The sequence below is a fragment of the Bos javanicus genome, chromosome 13, assembly GCF_032452875.1.
Source record: "Bos javanicus breed banteng chromosome 13, ARS-OSU_banteng_1.0, whole genome shotgun sequence".
NCBI classification, from domain to species: domain Eukaryota; kingdom Metazoa; phylum Chordata; class Mammalia; order Artiodactyla; family Bovidae; genus Bos; species Bos javanicus.
This window is the reverse complement of record NC_083880.1, coordinates 31,353,621-31,376,310: the sequence shown is the minus strand read 5'-3', so window position 1 is coordinate 31,376,310 and position 22,690 is coordinate 31,353,621. Positions and strand designations below refer to the sequence as shown.

At 43.1% G+C, this 22,690-nt stretch overlaps 1 protein-coding gene across 1 annotated transcript in view; it reads left to right on the top strand.

Annotated features, from left to right (window-relative positions):
- CUBN (cubilin) overlaps positions 1–17,457 on the top strand; it is a 263,943-nt gene extending 246,486 nt beyond the window's left edge. The window contains exons 61-67 of the mRNA XM_061436135.1: positions 3,221–3,383; positions 3,750–3,955; positions 6,765–6,912; positions 7,819–8,000; positions 11,030–11,195; positions 13,372–13,607; positions 17,003–17,457. Of these exons, the coding sequence (XP_061292119.1) occupies positions 3,221–3,383; positions 3,750–3,955; positions 6,765–6,912; positions 7,819–8,000; positions 11,030–11,195; positions 13,372–13,607; positions 17,003–17,110 (1,209 nt within the window). The 3' untranslated portion in view covers positions 17,111–17,457. The remainder of the gene's footprint in view (positions 1–3,220; positions 3,384–3,749; positions 3,956–6,764; positions 6,913–7,818; positions 8,001–11,029; positions 11,196–13,371; positions 13,608–17,002) is intronic.
- The last annotated feature ends 5,233 nt before the right edge of the window (positions 17,458–22,690 follow it).

Sequence of the window (22,690 nt, the reverse complement as noted above, 5' to 3'; positions counted from 1 at the left end):
CCTCAGTCGTGTCCAACTCTGTGCGACCCCAGAGACGGCAGCCCATAAGGCCCCCTCGTCCCTGGGATCTCCAGGCAAGAACACTGGAGTGGGTTGCCATTTCCTTCTCCCATGCATGAAAGTGAAAATTGAAAGTGAAGTTGTTCAGTCTTATCCGACTCTTAGCGACCCCATTGACTGCAGCCCACCAGGCTCCTCCATCTATGGGATTTTCCAGGCAAGAGTACTAGAGTGGGGTGCCATTGCCTCCTCCAAAGTCCTGTACATACGAACCTTCAAATTGTGAGCTTTCAAAGATGAGATTGTGTGTGCCAGCCCCTGTATGCCAGCTGTTATACTATATAAACCTCATACAGTACCAAACTATATAGCTGCTTGTGTTAATTGGGTACCTAGGCAAACTTTGTTGGACTTAACGAACAAATTGGACGTAACAGACGCACTCTTGGAATGGAACTCATTTGTATGTTGGGGACTTACTGTAATCTCTTTCCATCACTTCGCCCACTTATCCATTTAAAACCCAAATCAGATCTTACAACTCCTGTAGGAGATACAAGGCCCTTCGCATGAAGCATATGAAGCATCGGCCTTGTCCCAGTGAACTCCCTGGCCCCACACCTGTTCTCTCACCTCAGGCCGGTGGGCCACAGGGCAGGGAGGTGTTGAAACAGGTCAGGCCTTCTGTCCTTCTGTGGCCTTCCACACCTGGATGCATCTGCCCGGGGTACCCTTCCTGTTGTCTCGGTCTGGAAGGCCTCTACTCACAGTTGAGGCGTCTGTATGGGGTCTGTCCTGACTCAATCGTATGAGTTCCCCTCATACACTGAACTCTTCTGCTATAGCACTCTTTTTTCTCTATTTTATGTATAACTCACACACACATATATTTAATTTATGAACCTCTTCTCATTAATCTCTGAGTCAAATTAGTGTCTTAAAGGTATGGGAAGTGCTTATGCATCCTTGTATAGACAGGACCTAGCTCGGAGGCCTGATACACAGCACCAGGAATAAAAACGCTTGTTGATATGAACATGATTTTATACAGGCAGCGATGGTTATAATAAAAACCTAACTTGTTTACCAGAACAAGTACACCGCCTAAAACTTGGCAAATCTGCTCTTCTGTAAAATGAGGGGATTAGATAACTCAGCCCCTCAGTCTCTTTCGGCTTTAAAATCTTACTAAAATTTTATTAAAATCATGTTCAAGGAGAGACACAGTGCCATCTAGTGGGAAATTTATTTTTGTGTTTATTTTGACAAGACTGTTTTTAACCATTTCTGTTTGATGTATTCCCAGCATTTTAAAATAATGTCAGGGATCATGGCGATGCTGAGGCTTAACAACACACCATGGTTCTGTTCTCAGTTCCATGTTTGGATCCACACAGATATGTGTTTTAGCAGTGCAATAGGGATTGCTCAGATGGAGAACACTTTGTCTTCTAGTGACGTGTTTGAGAAAATACAAGCACTCACTATTTCAACACATGCTGAAGGGCATTTGCTGAAGGCGCCTTTGCCTGGGGGTTGTTCTGGGTGCTGGTGACATACAGGGAATAGTCAGAGGTCCCCTCGCCCACCCACAGGTTTATATGCTTTATGGGCGAGAGACCGGAAGAAGTAAATAAGCAATAAACAAGGTAGGTCTTGGTTATAGTTAGAGAAGAGAACAGGAAGATACTGGGGGAGTGCCCACTAGGTAGAGTTGGGCTCTGAGGGGGTGGCATCTGAGCGGAGATCCTATGATGAGGAGTGGGCCATCCAAGGGCTGAGGAGAGAGCTCCTGGCAAGAGGAGCAGCTCAGAGAGATTTGCCAGGGGATGGAGGAGTTACAGGGAGACCTGGGTTCAATTCCTGGGTTGGGAGATCCCTGGACTCCAATATTCCTGCCTGGAGAATCCCCATGGACAGAGGAGCCTGGGGGGCTACAGTCCTCCATAGGGTCACAAGGAGTCGGACATGACTGAATGACTAAGCACAGCACACCTCAGAGGAGTGGGCAAGTGTGAAGAGCAGCCCAGGCCAGACAAGAGCAGGCTTGCAGACCATGCTAAAGAGGGTGAGTATAACTGAAGATGCAGTGAGATCCCCAGGGACATTGCAGGCCAAGCAGGATCTTTGCCTGTTCTAAGCTTACAGATGTTCAGGCGGCTTGGGGGAGAATGCTCTGTGGAGTCAGGGCTATGAGAAATGTTACAACAGCACAGGTGAGAGGGACCACTGTGGGGACACTGGAGATGGAGCCCTTGGGACAGAGGATGAAGGTGGAGCAGAATCGATGGCGGTTCAGAAGGAGGCACGGCAGTCGAGGATGGCTGAGGTGCTAGGCTTGAGCCATCAACTGACGCAAAGATGACTTGGGGGTGCTTCCCTGTGGTCCAGGGGTTAAGACTTCACCCTCCAATGCAGGCGGTGCAGGTTAGATCCCTGGTGGGGAAACTAAGATCTCACATGGGGAGGGGAGTGGTCAGGGAAGTCTACTGAGTCAGTGATGTTTGAGTCAAGACCTAAAAGAACAGAGGGGAATGAAACCACGTGAATAAACAGGAGAACATTCCAGGCAAAGGAAACAGCAGATACAATAGCGAGGATGCCAGAGCACCTGTTTCACTCCAGGAGCAGAGCAAACAAAGTGGAGGCCATTAAGAGTTCAGCTGGGAAAGTCCAGGAGTAGGAGTGGGAGCAGGTTCTATCAGGCCTCGGAGGCCCTAGTCATGGCTTTGAGTGGGTGGGGAGGGCTTAGGAGAGTTCTTAGCGGAGCAGCAACCTGGTCTGACTAACACTTAAACTGTATCCTCTGGCTGGTGTGTTGAGAACGGACTGTAGAGGGTCAAGAGTAGGACCGGGGGCATCCGTGGGAAGATGTGATGAGAATCAGGCAAGATGTCGCGATGGCTTGGACCTGCGCTGTTAGGGAGGACAGAGGTGAAGGTGGTGATGGGTTTGTGGCTCTAATGACACATTATTTTTTAAATCAAATATGACTTTCCCAATGAGAAAAAAATTTTAGGCCATTATACTAGAATTTTACTGAAAATCATTATAGCGTAATTGATTCGATAACAATTCAGTTCCTAAATTAAAACCAGCATTAAGAACATTAGTGTAAGATTCTTAACTATGACCTCTTGTAACTTCATGTGCATTTTAGTGTAAAATATGCAACTTCTTTGTGACTAATGGATAACTAATGAGCTGTTTTTCTTTTCAGTTATATGATGGGGACAGTGAAAATGCCAACTTGGCTGGAACATTCTGTGGTTCCACCGTACCTGCCCCCTTTATCTCTTCTGGAAACTTCCTTACAGTTCAATTTGTCAGTGACTTGAGTTTAGAAAGAGAAGGATTTAATGCTACATATACCATCATGGACAGTGAGTAAACTGAGACATTTTTACATGTTATGAAACACATGTGTATTTATGCACTCAAAATAATGACATGATTATATCTATACTCAGTTAATTACTAACCTCAATGTTAATTACTAACCTCAATGTTAATTACTATCTACGCGCAATGTCGGTTACTAAACACCCTATTAATTACTTTGTGTTTAATCCATGGTACAAATTTGGTACAATTCTTAGTCAAGAATGTATAATGTAAATCCTTCCTAGAATGATATAAATACAGCTCCTTTGGGTTGGAAGAACAAAGAAAATAGAATTTTAAATATTATATGTGTGATGAGTTACAAGTAAAATGTCTTCTAAGTTGTTTCTTATTTCCCATCTCAGTGCCTTGTGGTGGAACATTTAATGCAACTCGGACCCCACAAAGTATTTCGTCACCCAATTCATCAGACCCAGATGTCCCCCTTGCCACCTGTACTTGGGTCATTGAAGCTCCCCTGCATCAGCAGGTCGAGATAACTGTGTGGGCATTTCAGCTGCACTCTCAAGACTGCAACCAGAACTACTTAGAGTTTCAGGACCCACCGGAGGTAACAATTGTATGAATGACAGAAACATCTATAACCTTTTCATCAGAGTTTGCAGAACACTTGAAGTAATGAGGGCATGACTGGATAAGTTCTCAAAGTTACTTCCAGCCTAATGTGCTTTTTAGCCTTTTATGACACCCCCTATTTATAGGCATTAAGAAACCTGCACTTGGTCTGTAGGTCATGTGCCTATTTAACATCTGGGTGTCTTGGCAAAAGTGCCTGGCCCTGAAGTAGAGAACAGACTGTGGCCACGGAGAGGGAAGGAGAGGGCGGGATGAACTGGGAGGGTGGCACTGGCATATCTACAGCACCATGTGTGAAGTAGCTAGTGGGAAGCTGGTGCACAGCACAGGGAGCCCAGCTCCGTGCTCCGTGATGACCTGGAGGGGCGGGATAGGGGAGTGGGAGGGAGACTCAAGAAGGCAGGGACATATGTACGCTCATGGCTGATTCACATTGTTGACCTGGAGAAGGAAATGGCAACCCACTGCAGTATTCTTGCCTGGAGAATTCCATGGACAGAGGAGCCTCCGGGCTATAGTCCATGGGGTCGCAAAGGGTAGGACACGACTGAGCTAGTAACATGCACGCACACACTGTTGTACAGCAGAAACCAACACATCATTGCAAAGCAATTATCGTCCAATTAAAAATAAACTAAAACAAAATAAAACAGAAAAGTGCCTGCTCTTGTGCCCCATCCTCAGAGACTGATTCCCCTATTAACCTGAATTTTTAAAAACTTTTCATTTTGTATTGGAGTACGGCTGATTAACAAGGATGTGATAGTTTCAGGCCATTAACCGGAGTTTTTGATGTGCGTCTCTGGCATTCTGCCTGCAGTGCTCCGGGCAGAAGGCTGTCTGTAGTCAGCGGGATCTGTGTGTAGAACAAAGTGGAGGGTTTGGTTAAGAAGCCATTTGGTACCAGTCTAAGGGGACTATATTCATGGTTTAAAAAACAGAGAGAAGTTGTTTTGTTTTTTTAAAAAATGGATCAGTCTGAATTGCTCATGGGGTAAGATGTTGAAGAGATTGTTGACCATAAAAGTGTGATGGTCACAGAATACCTGAGGATTTGGGCATCAACATCATGTGATTGACTAATTGTCTGTGAGTGTGGTTTCAGTGTGTCTGCCCTCTGATGCCCTCTTGCAACACCTACCGTCTTACTTGGGTTTCTCTTACCTTGGACAAGGGGTATCTCTTCAGGGCTGCTCCAGCAAAGCGCAGCCACTGCTCCTTACCTTGGACGAGGGGTATCTCCTCACCGCCGTCCCTTCTGACCTTGAACGTGGAATAGCTCCTCTAGGCCCTCCTGCGCCCGCGCAGCCACCAGTCCTTGGAGGTGGGGTTCCTCCTCTCGGCCGCCTCCCCTGGCTTTGGATGTGGGGTAGTTCCTCCCGGCTGCCGCCCCTGACCTTGGACGCAGGGTAGCTCCTCTTGGCCGTTCCTGCGCTGTCGCAGCCTGGCACTCTCGGCCACTGCCCCTGACCTAGTGAAGAGGAACTAAAAAGCCTCTTGATGAAGGTGAAAGAGGAGAGTGAAAAAATTGGCTTAAAATTCAATATTCAGAAAACGAAGATCATGGTATCTGGTCTCATCACTTCATGGGAAATAGATGGGGAAACAGTGGAAACAGTGTCAGACTTTATTTTTGGGGGCTCCAAAATCATTGCAGCTGGTGACTGCAGCCATGAAATTAAAAGACACTTACTCCTTGGAAGAAAAGTTATGACCAACCTAGATAGCATATTGAAAAGCAGAGACATTACTTTGCCAACAAAGGTCCATCTAGTCAAGGCTATGGTTTTTCCTGTGGTCGTGTATGGATGTGAGAGTTGGACTGTGAAGAAAGCTGAGTGCCGAAGAATTGATGCTTTTGAACTGTGGTGTTGGAGAGGACTCGTGAGAGTCCCTTGGACTGCAAGGAGATCCAACCAGTCCATTCCGAAGGAGATCAGCCCTGGGATTTCTTTGGAAGGAATGATGCTAAAGCTGAAACTCCAGTACTTTGGCCACCTCATGCGAAGAGTTGACTCATTGGAAAAGACTCTGATGCTGGGAGGGATTGGGAGCAGGAGGAGAAGGGGACAACTGAGGATGAGATGGCTGGATGGCATCACTGACTTGATGGATGTGAGTCTGAGTGAACTCTGGGAGTTGGTGATGGACAGGGAGGCCTGGCGTGCTGTGATTCATGGGGTCGCAAAGAGTTGGACACAACTGAGCGACTGAACTGAACTGATCATGTTATTAGGTGGTTGACATAAAAAGAATGATGGGATTAGAGTGTAGGAATCCTGAACTGAGGATGCTGCCTGGTGGAGGCACCTGGGAATACGTGGAATGTTTCGCTGCAGTTTGAGGAGCAACTCATACAGTGCAAGTTTGCTAAAGGGTGGTGAGAGAGGGCCAGGAACAGTGTTGGTTAGCCGTAGGGGCTTCCGAACAACGGAGATGCCCCAGGTGAACTGTAGTGAGCTCCAGCAGCCTGGCTGAGCTCTGACAACAGCCTAGCCCTTAGAGAGGACTTGGAGTGAGGGGGATGGTCCTGTTTTCAATAGGCAGGGGGCTGCCCTGTGGTTTCAGCAGAAACCTCTCCACTTCTCTCCCAGCCCTCAGATGTGAGACATCTGTCAATTCCATGGCCAAGGTGACATCTTACTGCAGAGTGCTTTAAACTCTATAATTGGTCTCCATGGTTAAATATTTAAACTGTATTTTTATGTGCAGTTTAATTTCTGCTGTGGCCTATTCTCTTTTGAAACTAAACCTGCTGACCCTTGGCTTCCATTCCATTTCAGAGTAATGGAAACCCAGGAATTCGCTTCTGCGGTGGAAATGTGTCAGCCGTGCCCACGTTTTACTCCTCCACGAGCACCGCAGTCATCGTTTTCAAATCAGAAGTTTTCAGTATTAACTCTAGAGTGGGTTTTACCTATCAGATTGCAGGTGAGCTTGGGGATTTAATCTTTTATTCAGAAAAACTGCCATTATTACAATTACTGCTAGAGTTGACTCCTGTGAATAAATTAAGGTTTGTTGACACAAACCATACCCACGTGAAGTAAGACTTTACCAGAAGCCTTGCCCCATTTAGTAGATGACTAAAGCTGGCTTCTGAAGAGTTAAAGCAAATGAAATACTAATTAAAATGTTGAGAATGCAGGATATTAAGTTCATATTGTTAATTAAAAATATATACCAGTTACTATGTTAATTATGCTCTTAACCACATAGAGAAATCACTATGTATTAGAAAACTACTTTGGAAAAACCAAGGAGCCTTGAAAGAGTTACTTGTTCACTGTCACCGAGAAATTGATTTCCAGAGAACACTGTATGTAATGTTCGTTTCAAGCTTGATTAAAACCAAAGCTGCCTTTGATTAAAACAAACAAAAACACTCAGGGTGTTTTTACCAAAAATGGTCAAAAGCTATAGCAGTTGTATCAGAATGAACAATTCATCAAAGTATTTGAGGAAACATCCTCAGACAAAACTCTGTCTTGGAGGTAGAGTCTGTATGTCCAGAGTCTAAATGTCAGCCAGCTCCACCTCCGGATCATCAGAAAAGTGCAGAGAGTGCTAGAATGTTCATCTTCACAGGAGAGTCTTCACATTTCACATCTCACACTAGGATGTTTTGTGTTAAGACACTGCACTGCGTTTGCCCAGCACGCTGTCCACCTCAGGTCTTGGGATCTCAGTCATCTCAGAGGTAAATGGAGGAGCTAGATTAGCTTTTTTCTGAAGTTTGCTCCGATTTAATAATTTTCTTGAATTATTCCTGTCAAGTTGAAGGAGAACTAACTATTGGGATGCATACATTAATTAAGATACTGTCTTTCCTCTAAGATTGCAATCGAGAATATAAGAAGGCATTTGGCAACCTGCGGAGTCCTGGCTGGCCAAGTGACTACGCCAGCGACGTGGACTGCACAACCGTGCTCACAGCCCCCGACAACCACACCATCTCCCTCTTCTTTCACTCATTTGGCATCGAGGACTCAAGTGGCTGCACCCATGACTTCTTGGAGGTAACACGTGGCTGAATATCATGTAAATGAACTATGTAAAAGATGCTGGATCCCTAAAGATTTGTCACCTTTTCCTCTGCTACTGCTTATTCCTTCCTCATTTCATTAAATTGTTCATCATCCCTTCATCCCCTAGATACCAACCATCTCCAAGATCCAGACATGGGAAATCCAGGAGAGAACAAGACACAGTCAGGGTTCCCCGGGGGCTCACAATCCATGGGAAAGACAAGACAGGAAGTAGTCTGCTCTTGTTGACCAACAGCCAGCAAGGATAGGGGCACTTAACCCACCTGGGGACAGAGAAGGCATCTTGAAGGCACTGATATGTGGCTTGAGACTGGAAGGACCAGAGGAAGGTCAAGTGCAAAGTGCTAATTTTGGAGGTGGAAGATATGTCTGACTTTAATAAGAAATGATACTAAATAGTTTACCTGATTTAGCTGATGGCCACAGTATGTTCGGGGCATCTTCAGTGTTCTCTACGGAGAGTGTCTCCTTGACCACCTGTTTGGCAGACACAAGAGGAGCGCTTTGTTTCTTCCTCCTCCTCTGAAGCACCTTTGCTCTTTGCCTGTCCTCCCCCACCCACCCTACCCTCCTTCCCCCCAAACACACTGAGAGAGAACCCTCCCTTGTCTGGAGCTTAGTACCTATATTTTGCTATAAAAACTGCAGTGTTCTCTCCCGTGTCCTTTGCAGACTCTTTTGGAAATGTATTCATTCTTAGGAAGTAAACTGAGTTGCTGAGTAAGTCTCAGACGTACAAAGATGCTGAATCCCTCTGTGAATTGAATTCACACCTAAATCTTAATCCGAGAGTCCCTAAATTGGCTGTGTTTCATGTACATGCGAATCTCTGGCAAGGTTTCCAAAAAGTTGGTTTGTTCCCCTAGACCTGTTATGGAGTTTTATTATCCTGGAAAGCGCCCCCCACCATAGAATTCATCTAAGTCCTTGGTTAATGACTATGCTCAACCTAGAGTGTAAAAGTTCTCAGAGGAAGCATATGCCTTTTCGTGGGGAACCTTAGCCGTGGTAGAAACTGGGAGGACATGGATGTAGCAGGGAGGAGATGAGAGAAGGACAGTCTTGTTGGCATCAATCAGGTTATTAAACTCAGCCCTACGTACGTACCCACCATGGAGGCTGAACAGTTCCATGGAGCATAAAGCAGAAGTGAGAGGTGGAGAGAGACACAGAAAAAAGACAAACCATCCAGACAGTTCAGAGTCACAGTGCAGCTACTCCTGGTTCACATCAAGCCTGAGTTGCCCGTTAGTGACTAGCGTGAACTCTGCTATTTGCCTCTGGATGCTGGGAAGCAAGGGCGACTCTCTAGCTGCCAAGCCTTAACCCATAGAAACGGGTCTGAAACTTCCCATCCAATAAGCAAAGACAGGAAACGGCAGCTCAGGCCTGCAAAGCCCAGCTGTTTCTGGTTTTCAGTGGGAAGATTCTGGCACGGTTTACTGCAGCCTCAGCATTCCGTTCATGTTAATGATGATGAGAATGGAAATTTATCAATGAGGATTCTGAATGTATTATACCCCTTGAAGGCCAAGCTCTCGACCCCATTTGAAATCTGCCTTTGCCTTCAGCAACCCTTTCAGGCTTATCTGCACTCCCAGAGATGCTCTCTGCTCTCCTGTCCCATTCCTCCTGTGCAGAGAGAAATGAAAAGGACGATTCATTGGCATATTCCGTGAGAATGAATATCCCGCTCCTTCTCTTAGAGCATCAACTTTCTAAAGAGGATCCAGAGGAAAAAGACCCATGTCCAGACTGGAGTAGGGCAGTTGGACTTCTGTCTGCTGACTGTGAACCGGCTGCTCCACCCACAGCAAGGCTACTTTGTATAAACACTTAGCAGAATAATCCAGAAAGGCATTCTTCTCTCCTGCTGGCTACTCTATAGACCTAAAAGGAATCTCTCCAGGGACTCCTCTCGTGGTCTAGTGGTTAGGACAGTGCTTTCACTGCTGGGGCCCAGGTTTGATCCCTGGTCGGGGAAGTAAGATCCCCCACAAGTCTTGTGGTAAAACAAACAAACAAAAAGTCAGGGTGGGGGATATCTCCTGAGCAACACAACCTGACCAGACTACCTACCACACCTCTGAAGACATTCTGTGACTTAAGACAACCAACAATTAACCACATGTTAAACTATGGGAATATAAAGGGAACAGAGGCACTTTCAGGATTTTAAATACAGGTATCAACTCAATAAAGTCAGCATCCATCCAGGAGGGGCTGGATCCAGCCCAAACTCCTGAATCACGTGTGTTCATAGCCCTCAAGAGTCCTCCTCCAACTGGGTTTGATTGAATTCGCCGTGTGGTTACCACAGGCACAGGACAGCTCGTTTCCTGTTTTCATGTGTGTCTACACCATGCAATGATTTTCTCTTTTAGAAATATATTCAGCTTCACAGTGTATTTTTAAAATATATCTAAACAGTCAGAAATTTTATAGATTGTTTTAATTATGTCCTTTTCCCATATAGAAATTCATTTTGTTTTGACTTTATCACACTTTGTATGTTGTTTTTTCATGGCCCCGTTATAGTCAACCCATTTTTAAGGAGAGAGAAAAGCATAACTGCAGTATGATGAATAGACTACCACAGAGTTAACTGGAAATGATGCAGATATTTTTCTCCCCGCATCTTTTTAAAGTTCACTTTAACTACATTCTTTGAAGCATCTCCCCAAGAACAAAGATATAACTAGTTTGTTATACAGCAATCAACTAGTTGACTTTATCAGCAGAAACATGCCTCCATGTTTTAACTGCTGGAGATGAATACATATTTCTGAATCCAAGTGTAAATAGTTTTTGATCTACAAATTTCATGTTTCTCTCCTTTGCAAATGAAAGTGCCATCTGAGTGTAAATATATATAAAAAGACAAAGTTTTTCTCAAAAAAGTTATTCAAATAGTCTCATGTCTTAATGTAGAGCAATGATAGATCAGAAAAGAAGGTACTATATGTCTAAGTGTCATCATTAATGGTGCATTTTTAAAGGTCAGAAACGGAAGTGAGAGCAGTTCGCCATTACTGGGCACATATTGTGGGACTCTGCTGCCAAATCCCATTTTCTCCCAGAGTCATGAACTATACCTTCGATTTAAGAGTGATGGTGCAACTTCTGGTCGTGGATATGAAATTATCTGGACCTCTTCACCCTCCGGTAAGACACTGGCACTTTGTCAGGGCAAGTGATGCAGCCGAGAAAAACATACAGTGTCTCATAGAAAAGACAGTTAAAGGGACCTCATCTTTCTCCCCAATCTGTGTACTTGATCATTTTCTGTTAAAAAATAGAGATTTTTTTTAATGATGAAATTATAGATTTTAAAAATTCTACTTGTATTTATTATTTCTCTAAAGAATATATATCTACATATGAGGCACAGATAAGGTATAAAGATTTTGTAATTAGTTTATACATTTTGATTTTGTCATATTTTAAAAAATTTTTATGTATTTATGTGTTTATTCATTTATTTTTGACTGTGCTGGGTATTTGTTCCTAAGAGGGCTTTTCTCTAGTTGTGGAGAGCGGAGGCTACTCTTCTCTGTGGTGTGTGGGCTTCTCGTTGGGGTGCTTTCTCTTGTTGTGAAGCGTGGGCTCTAGGGCGCAGGCTTCAGTAGTTGTGGTAGGTGGGCTCAGTAGCTGAAGCTCCTGGGCTCTAGAGCACAGGTTCAGTCATTGTGGTGCATGGGCTTAGTTGCTTCAAGGCATGTGGGATTTCCCAGACCAGGGAGTGAACCGGTGTCTCCTACACTGGCAGGCAGATTCTTTACCATTGAGGCACCAGGGAAGCCGATTTTGTCGTATTTTTAACTTTCGGTTTGATCATCAAGGTGTACTTCTCTGAAAATTAAATAAAAGTTTGCCAAAAAGTTACAAACACATACTTGAGTACATCTAAGCAGCTGTGTTCCTTGGAGGCCCTCTCATTTCTGGACAGTCCTGGAGATTAATGGCTCTTGCAGGGCAGTAAGCACCTTCTTGCAGTTTGGGTTGGCTGTTTACTGATGAGGGAAGGAAATTTAAGTCATGTCAATACATTTAACTCAAGAAAGAAGGAATACTTTTATGAAATGTCCCTGAAAATATCTAAAAGCTTTCAACATAAGAATGTGGAAACGATTCGTTTAAATATCCCGAGTGACTATAAAAAGATTCTATCAAGACAGTTGTGGATAATGATTTCTTGGTACCTGCACAAAAGTAAAAGATGATCTCTATGCCCTAATTTTACAGATAAAGAAATAAAACACCCAACTGATGAGTTGCCTTAAACGCACAGCCAGACTGTGGCAGAGGCAGGCCCAAACCCCCACTGGTCAGAAACCCGGCTCTGTGCTCTTTAATTATGCTCTACAGTTTCTTCCTGCGTACAGCGTATCTGGATGCCCATGCCATCTGGTCTAAATCATGATAGATTTCCTGTGCAAACTGACAAACCGAAAAAATTAACACCGATACTTAAAAAGCTTTGGCTTTCTTTTTAGGAGGCAGGGGGATCTACCCTGGTGGTCCAGTGGTTAAGACTTTGTGCTTCCACTGCAGGAGGTGTGGGTTCAGTCCCGGGTCAGGGAACTAAGACCCCCACATGCCACACGACTTGGCCAAAAAAAAAAGAAAATAAACTTTGACTTTTTAAGCATATCAGTCTTGGAGCTATCAGTTCTATGCCTGGTAAAGTCACTTTTTTTTAGTAAAGTAATTACTGCCTCGATGGAAATGAGTTTGAGCAAACTCTGGGGGATGGTGAAGGACAGGGAAGCCCGGGTTGTTGCAGTCCCTAGGGTCACAGAGAGTCAGACACGACTGAGCTACTGAACAAACAACAAAAACAACAAATTACTGCCAAAACCTAAAATAAAACACCTGTTTCTGTGATCCTGCCCCAGAATTTCCCTTTTAATTTACTTCACCCACATCATCACCACGTCACTGCCCTTGAGTCAAAGTACTCAAGATCAATCCAAGTACCTATACCACCAAAGTAGCCAAGATTGACTTCACTCTCTCCTGCAGTTACTTTATCAAGATCTTGGTTTTCCCATTGCGTTCTCAACTCACTATTTTCAAAAAATAGACCTGGAGGAAGTCGGTCGTAAGTGGTGAGCTGCAGGGAAAGGAATATATGGTGGAGGTGGGGATGGAGGGGGCAGGTGGTGATGGAGGAGAAGGATGTAGCCCATGAAGGCACAGAAAAAGGGTTTCTGCCTCCACTTTTCCCGCAAGGAGTCTCAGCGCCTTAGGAAAATGTTGCATTGTCTTAAGTGCACTAAAGCACAGTGGGTGGTTTCTGCGTGACTGAACCCAACTCCATGCTGCTGTTTCCTGGCAGGCTGTGGTGGGACTCTTTATGGAGACAGTGGCTCGGTCACCAGCCCTGGCTATCCGGGCACTTACCCAAACAATACTCACTGTGAATGGGCCATCCTTGCTCCAGCTGGAAGACCGGTCACCGTCAGCTTTTACTTTATCAGCATCGACGATCCCGGAGAATGTGTCCAAAACTACCTCCTGCTCTACGATGGACCCGATGCTAATTCTCCATCCTCCGGGCCCTATTGTGGCGCAGTGAGTAGAACAAGCTTTTAAAAAATCCAATTATCATTTCAGAATAATTAAAGTAGCTTTAAAGGGCATGTTTAAAGGCAGACGTGCAATCACAGAGCACAACATACTTTCATTAATGCAATTCAGTTTTCTGACTTTCCTGTTTATTTGGGGAGCACGAGTGCCACCTAGTGGACTTTTCATTAAATTAATAATGGTGGTAGTGGTGGTTTAGTCTCTATGTCATGCTCGACTTTAGCCCACCAGGCTCCTCTGTCCATGGGATTTGCCAGGCAAGAATACTGGAATGGGATGCCATTTTCTCCTCTAGGGGATCTTCCCGACCCAGGGATCAAAGCCAGGTCTTCTGCATTACAGGCAGATTCTTTACTGACCCAGCCACCGGTATTATTAACCGTTACAAAACTTGACTGTGCATCAAAATTATGTATGCAGTTATTTAGCATCACAGACTTCCAGTCCCCACTCAGCCCATAGAATCAAAGTTTCTGGGGGAGCACTTGTGGCCTGCTGCTTTGTGGAAGTTCCATGTGTGGTTTAAAGGCACTGTCCAGGGTTGCCCATCCATGTTATTTCTGCGTGACTAGAATTACAGTCTTATCTCTGTACCTGCAGGGGATCGGTCTCATGGCCCCCCACAGATACCACATTCTCAGGTGCTCAGATCCCTTATAAAAACTGGCCTAGTGAGTACAGTCTGTCCCCCATATCGCGGATTCTGTATCCACAGGTTCTGTATCTGCTGGATTCTGTGGTTGGTTGAATCTGCTATGTAGATTAGCAGATTAGTCAGCCCTCTGTCCTTACAGAGGGCTGACTGTATAGAAATGTTGGATGCCTGGCTCCATTCCATTCACCGCTTGCTGAAAATTGTGGGAACTCTTTGAAGAGATTCACAGGGATATTAACAGTTGTCCTGGGGACTGAGAGTTTGTTTTGGTAAATCTCAGATCTCCCCTGAGCCCTCCAGGAGATTCTGATGTTGACTCAACATTGCTGCATCCCCCCTCGCTGCCTTTTGTTTTATGTCCAAGTGGATGGATGTTTCCAGAGCTTCAGTGCGAGGGATGCATGACTACTGATGAGAAGTTAGCTGTTTCTTACTGTTTCGCTCTTTGCTCATTTATGCTTTCTGATCAAACTAACAGAGAATTGCCTCTGCTGGAAATCTAGAGTTTTTAGACTATAACTACAGTTTATAAAATTGATTAATAGTATTATCAAAAATATTTTTTAAAAAACCACTTTTCTAAAACTCTGAGAATTCTCCCATATATTCTTCTAAACACTTTTGAGGAATATATTTCCATACACACATATTTTATCCTGTTTTGTGGTTTGGTTTTTTTCTTCCACTGACTGATACATCATTAACATCTTAACCATATCATTAGGCAAAGTGGTCTATCATATTTAATCACTGGGTGGTTTTCTCTTGCATGGGTGCCCCCTAATTTCTGAAACGAGGCTCCTCTGGTTTACAGACAACACATCATAAACTCTCTGGTAGCTCTGTCCCTCTACACAGAGCTAATTATTGAGGGAGAAATCTGGGTCACCTGACTAGTGGATACTGTCTTGCAGTTATTCACAGGGGCCCACAGAAAAGAGACCCCAGTAAATGAGTCACAAGTCAGATTTGGAAGCTAACTGGGCCTTAGACATTTAGTTGAGAGTTGTAGGAATTCCCCAGGGGTCTAGTGGTTAGGACTCGGTGCTTTCACTGCCATGGCCCAGGTTCGGTCCCTGCTGGGAAACTAAGATCCCACAAACTGCACTGTGCAGCCAAAAAAGAAAGAAAGAATAAAGAAATTTGTGAAAATTTCAAAAAGAGATTATTTTCAAAATATAATTACTTTATGTCTGTATGACTTTTTTTTTTTGGTTTTCAGTGACTTTCAAATATACAGTCCCATTTGATCCCTGGACTTTGCCGATAAAAGAAAACTGAGGCACTGAGAGAGATTACGGCCATTTAAACTAATGTCACATTAAATTCAAGTCTGTAATTAGTTATGTCTCCTTTTCTTAACTATTGATGTTTGTAGTATTTTCCCAGTTTTAAATTTTCTTTAGTAAATTTAGACCTAGTTTCCAGAGTAATTGTTTTGATTTAAAGATACCATTGATTTAGTTAGTGTGTGAAGCCCAGCAGGGTCAGTGTATTTACAGAAAAACAGGGGGAGTCCCTCCTTGGATAGCTAGTCATAAAATCATTGGGAAATGTTTTCTTTTATGATAATTGTCATTGCTCACTGGCATCTGAGTTACAGAATCTGAACATCTAGAAGCATGGAAGAATGACAGGGAAGTAAGGAGGAGTTTACATTTTTTTAAAGAGAAGGAGTTTAAAATTTTTGTAATCTGCTCACACTAGTTTGTCAGCATAGAATAACAAGTAGAAATTTGGGAGCAAGTTGAAATGGAAAGAAAAAGTGTGTGCACACAGCAATTGATCCATATTGTGTATCCCTTGGTATCTCTTTTTAGGAAAAAGAATTCCTGTGCTGTGCTCACCTGAATAATTTCCTGCCTTGGAAATAAGTCTGGCTGTTTTTTGTTTTTGATGACTCTGGGTAGGACTGAGGCAGGGGACCTGAGCAGAACCAGAGGAGCAGGGCCCCAGACTGCAGCCTTGACCCTGTGTGATGTGCTTTGCTTCTGTGCCTGTTACTGACTTATTTCCTACCTCACCTCTCCCACTGGGATGTCAGCTTCATGAGAGCAGGGATTTTTGCATGTTTGGTTCATTTTTTATATCCCTAGTGCTAATAATTGGAGAAGGAAAGAGACCCATCTACCCACTCTTTCTACGCACACAGATACACACAAACACAACTGTTCCCCACAAAGGATATGAAAATCATCCCCCAAAGGAAAGTACAGGTGTTGGTGAAGGGAGTAATATACTTTATTCAGATGTTCATTTTAGTTGCGGACATAAGTTGTGTTTCCCATCAGAAGAATGAAAATTTCAATAAGAACTTGAATTGGAAATTGAAAGTTTAGTGACAGTTTTATTGAAATGCAATTCACATACCATAGAAATCATCTACTTAAAGGGTAAAATTCAATAACTTTTAGTCAGTTCCCGGATCCAGGAAGCTACTGTCACTGTGCTTGATTTTAGAACATTCTTGTACTCCAGAAGGAAACCCTGTATCCATTAGCAATCACTCCCCATTGCTCCTTACTTTCCGCGCACCCCCCCCAGCAATATTCTTGTGTAAAGTCTCTACATTAATACTTAGCAAGATCACTTCTAGACACATATGAAGGTTTACTGAAAATTCTAGAAGGCTTCTTTATGTTGTACTTGTTTACTACTACTGACATTTCTGGGAAAATGTTCAAATTTTATATAATTTGTTACTTCTTTTCTTTTTCAATTTTAGGACACTGATATAGCTCCCTTTGTGGCCTCATCACATCGTGTCTTCATAAAATTTCACGCAGAGTATGCAGCCCGACCATCAGCGCTCCGGTTAACCTGGGCCAGCTAGACCAGTGAGGCCGGGTCTGCCCAGCACCTTGGATATTCCGCAGGGGCTGGACCCTCCGGCCTCACGCTGGACAGGATCCTTGACCCTCTGCCTGTGCCACTGAGAATAATCTGAACTTTTATGTGTTTCATCAAAGTACACGTGGAATCAACATTTGTACTTATTTTTTGAATGTAGAACATAGCTTCTTTAATCTAGTATTTTGAGCTGAAAATTTCTAGAATCCCTTAAAGGGTTGGAAATGATTATGGCCTGTGTGCTGTACACTTTCAGAAGTTGATTAAATAGAAGTATGGTTTTCTCTGTGAATGTCAAATTAGGGATGATAAACCTTACTGAAATCTCAACAGTAGCGCTGCATGTTCTTTTTAACTCACTGAAATTTGTCTTTCACTGTAGGTCTGTGTAAAACTTCAAGCTGAATAGTTCCATTTTGAGAAAGTGTATGACTCATTCAGGATAGGAACTCCAGAGCCCAGTTGCCTGTGTCTGAATTTTAGCCTTTCCAGCCACTTCCTTAACTCTCCGGCCTAGTTTCCCTATGTGCCACTTGTCTATTTGGACACAACTTCACAAGATGTGAAGTTATACCTAGTTAAGCATGCTTTCATCAAGTATTCTGCTATTTTAAATCCGGAAACATTAGGTTAAAAATACAAAGTTAAGTCTTATGAAGGACAAGGGACCAAATGAATGAAAGACATTATCAAATGTGTTACTTCATCTTCCTCTACTACTCAGATGCCAGGGGAATGATACCTGCACAGACTACAGAGCCACCTAAATGAGATAGTCTCAGCTTAGCTCTATCATGGTTGGATACATCAACTTTGTGGAGGACTCTATTGGAAAGAATGGTGAACATGATGAAGAGACCATCAAACCCAAGTTCTTGACAAAGCTGGAACAATGGACTGAAACTCTCGAGACGAAATTTGATGGGAATAGATACAAGATTTAGCTTTTTTATCTAAAAATGAATCACAGAGGTACAGAATATGGAGAAAGTTGAACAATAACCTATGAAATAGTAGTTTTATCTGAAAGCAAGATTAGCATATGCAGCTTTCAAACAGTAAGAGATGATCGGATCTGTGATTGCATCATTAGAGTAACAACGTCTACAAAAGTCATTTTTAAAGAGTTATTATTTCTAGGAGGCATGTGAGAATATTCAGAAAGTGCATCTATCAAGCAGAGATAGCATAATCAATCTTTGTATGTAATTTTTAAACTAATAACAGGAAATAAGAATATTTTCCCCCATTCTGTAGGCCACAAATGGAATCCAAAAACAACAACGACCACATAATATAAAATGAATGGGCTTGAAGAGTGGATGAGGGGAGTCTTACTTGGAAGTAAACGGGGCTCAGGAGTCAGGGGAGCCAGGCTTCCATCCACCATGTGATCTTTTCTCCTCTTCTTGTCTGTCTCCCTAAAGAGCTGGACTTTAGTGGGAAGAACTGAGCATCTGCGTTTTGGTCTTCAAGGTTAAGTTAGCCGTCACTGGACAGTCACCCTCATCTGACCTTCAGGGAAGTGCCTGGGATAAGTCAGCCAGAGGCCACCACAGGCCAGGGATCTCCTGGCACTTCAAGCACCTGTGAAGAAAACCCCAGGGATGGATGGGCCAATGTTAGTTTGGGGCTGAGTGATGCCTGGGTTACTCCTCCTACTTGTCATCATCTCCTAAATTTCAACTCTATTTTATTAGTCAATGGAATTTGTTAAAAATCCAGCACATGCTTTTCAAGGGAATAGTAACATAATTAATTTTATTAATAAAAAGGAGAACTCACATCAGTAGCATTTGCTTTATGCCAGGCATCATTCTCTCATCACTCATGGAAATCTAAGAACAATCACCTCCATTTTACAGTTGAGGAAAATGAGGTATGAAAAAGTTTGTAAAATCTCAGTGACGGAATGGTGATTTTAACCTCAGCAACCACCCAAGAAAGTTCCTCCCATCCAGCCAGAAGGATTATGTGTGAACGTATTAAGTATGAAAACCCGACTATCTTCATAGATCTAGTGACATTACTAAAAAATATGGCCTGAAAATTTTCTGATGCAATTGCTGTTATTTTAGTAAAAATGTAGAAATTATACGGAGTCAAAGATAGTGTTAAAGGAAGAAAATGTTTTACTTATTGAGACTTCAAATCACTCCATGGCTACAATTTAATGGGAAAGTTATTGGAAGAAACATGGTATGATAATTTTTGGATATTAATGAGAAATTGGCTTTTCAAATTTTAATTTCATACCTTCATATGTTTCTTTGTAAGTTGTTTATTATAAGCACAGTTTAGAGACTACAAAAGGCATTTAAAAAATAATTTTATTTATTTTTGGCTGTTCTGGGTCTTCGTTGCTGTGTGGACTTTTCTCTAATTGAGGTGGGTGGGGGCTACTCTTTAGTTGCACCGTGCGGGCTTCTCATTGTGGGCTTCTCTTGTTGCGGAGTGCAGGCTCTGTTACAGCACAGGCTCAATAGCTGTGGCGCGTGGCCTTGCTTGCTCTGAGGCATGTATAATCTTCCCAGACCAGGGATTGAACCTGTGAACTCCTTCATTGGCAGGCAGATTCTTTACCACTGAGCCACCAAGGAAGTCCCTACAAAAGACATTTTCAAAATGAACGATTTATATAATAATTTACTTGAATTTCAACCATTGTTTTGTAGTCTGGGGTGCTGATACTGAGCAGGAACCTGTGGGGCTTCTGGGCCTTTCTGTGTGTCGGGCGTTTCTTGATTACAAAAATAGGCTTTAATCAGCCTCCATGACGTTCCCTGTGCTCCAAGGAGCAGGTTCAAATAGTTGCTAATTAGGGAAGAGAGGGTTGTGGAGACTGTCTCTCTGTCAAGAGACAGTCGAGGAACTGTCAAGAAACAATAGTGTAGCCCTGGTCCACCAGGTGGGAGAAATTAGCGGTAAGCTGCCCACAAGCACGTGAACTCCAGACTGCTTGGAACTGGAAGGTTGATGAGGCTGACTCCCCTCCACCTCACCACCAGCCAATCAGGAGAATGTCCAGGAGCAGATCACACTCTCTTTGAACCATTCCTATTTCTCACTACACCCTCTAGGTTGGGACAGTTGATTTTTTTTTAATCACTTAATTTATTTGAATTGGAGGATAATTACTTTACAATATTGTGGTGGTTTTTGCCATACATTGACATGAATCAGCCATGGTGCACATGTGGGACACAGTTTTGAGGGCATTAGTCTGCTCTTCTCCCTTCTGCCTGGCAAACCAGTAAAGCTTTTCTATTTCACCAAAACTCTGTCTTTAAGAATTAACTTGGTGTTCGTGTACAGAGGCCAGATTCAGCTTCAGTACCTCGGGGAACCAGGCATCCCCCTTGATTGTCCTTGACTGGCCCACTCTGGGGGCTCACAGGCAGGGGTAGAACATTCCCTCCAAAGGAGAATGAAGCACAGACTTTGTGTAAGTTCTTGGCAGTGACACTGCAAGGGCGATTTCAGCTCAGATAAATACTTTTCCTTGCAGGAATAGCTACCTAATATGCAGGGCCCCTGGTTCAAAGTGTTAAACATCTCAAGCTGGTGACATCAGAACAAGAAACTAACTGTGGGGCCTATTTAAGCCCGGAGTTTTCTGACACTGTGTACAGTTTGCATATCCAGGAAGCCGGTCCTGTTTCCATGTTATAAAAATCTGGAACTTAGGGACACATTTCATTAAGAATTGTACTGGTGAAAAGTGAAAAGAATGGAAGAAGGTTATAAAGGAGTGAAAACGAATTTCTGGAAAATTGGAAGTGAATGCAAACATGGGGAAGCACCCTTGTGAGGACCATCTTCTAACCTATGAAGAAATTTAACAAATAGCCCAGGAAAATTAATGATGACTTAAGAGGGAAACAAATACACATCAACAATAGAGGAGGAAGTAGAGCACACCAGCTAGCTAGGAAAATCAGCTCAGGTTTCATGCTTCAGTACAAAAGGAAAACCAGGAGTCAGCAGACAGAGGAAAAGTTACAGCAGCCATAATGGGAACGAACTAGATAAACTAACAAAAAATGGGACATGAGCAAACAATTTAGTAAACAGAAGAAAGGTTTAAAAATTGCTATCCTCAGAGATATTTGAGAAGAGTGTGCATTCATGAAACAAAAGCAGGGCACTATTAAACAAGGAGGGCTTAAGAAGCATATTTCATTAATAGTCAAAACAACTTTAAAAATTTTAATAGCTTAAAAAAAATTAACATCTTTGCAAGATAAAACAGAGAAAATCTTCCAGAACGTTAAATTAAAAAGTGTGTGTGTTGTGGGGGCGGGGGTGTTAAATATATGAGGGGGAAAAAAAACCTAGCTACTGAAAACTGGCCCAGGAAGCTGCCATATGAAAAGATTTCCAAGAGTGATAAATCATAGAAAATGGTAGGAAATTTCAAAAGAATTAACTGAAAACAATTTCTAGAGAGGAAGAGAGAAATGAACCATCCTCTGAAAACCACCCAATGAGCACTGAACAGATTAAACAAAAAAAGAGCTTCCATCAGAGAGATTATGGTGATGAATAATAAAAAGATCACAAATGCTTCTCAAGGGAAAAAAATAGTTTCCTGCAAAGATTTAAGGAGACGTTTCTGGGCATCAACATTGCAAGCAGAAGTCACTGGAACTATGCCATTGAGATTTAAGAGAAACTGATTTTGAACCTAGAATTCCATGTGGGGCATAGGAGAAAAAGGACATTTAAAAACATGCGACTTTGTGCCTCTTATACATCCTTTTAGAGAAGGTTACTTGAGAGTAGTTATTCAGCAAGGTGACTACCAGAAATGTCTGTTTAAACCCAGGAACCAAGTTTTAAAAAGTTACAGTCTCTCAGCTGGAAGGACAAAGAATCAGTCCAAGTTACAGCAGTATATTAGTAGGTTCCTAAAGTCTTCAGGAAGAATCCATTGGATTTCAAACAGTGGAGAGTAAAGAAAAGCTTAAGGTTATAAGAAGAAAAACAAATTCTAGTTAAAAGAAAAAAACAACACAAAATTGTTCGAGGAAATCATCATTCAACAGAAAGCAAACTAAGCTATGACATAGCATAAGAACACAGGGGTCACGTATTTATCATATGTCTATTCCCTGTCCTGTGACTCAAGGCTCCATGATTGCGACCTGGACGCCAGGGACACACAGACCATCAGACAATTCTTGCTTTCTGGAGCTCAAAATGTACCGGGAGGTACAACTGTGGGGAAAGGATTCAGGGTAGCAACTTCCAGTAAGTTAAAGAAGTAACACACTGAGAGACTATTGACTTGTCACTTGTCCCTGACACAGCCTGAACCCGGGCCCAAACTTCCCTGGTTCCGCCCACAGCACTCTGGCTTCCATTTACAAATTGAGCCTGCGCACCGGGCGGCTTCTCTCCGATCCGAAGCCTAATCTGGGGGGCGGGGCACTAACCACGGGTGGGGCGGAGTCTCCAGGCCGAACAGCATACATGATTGGCTAGCCGCAGGGCACGCATTCTTTTATGGGCGGAGCCTCGCCCTGAGCCACATCTAGTAAGCAGTTCTCCTAATTAGGGA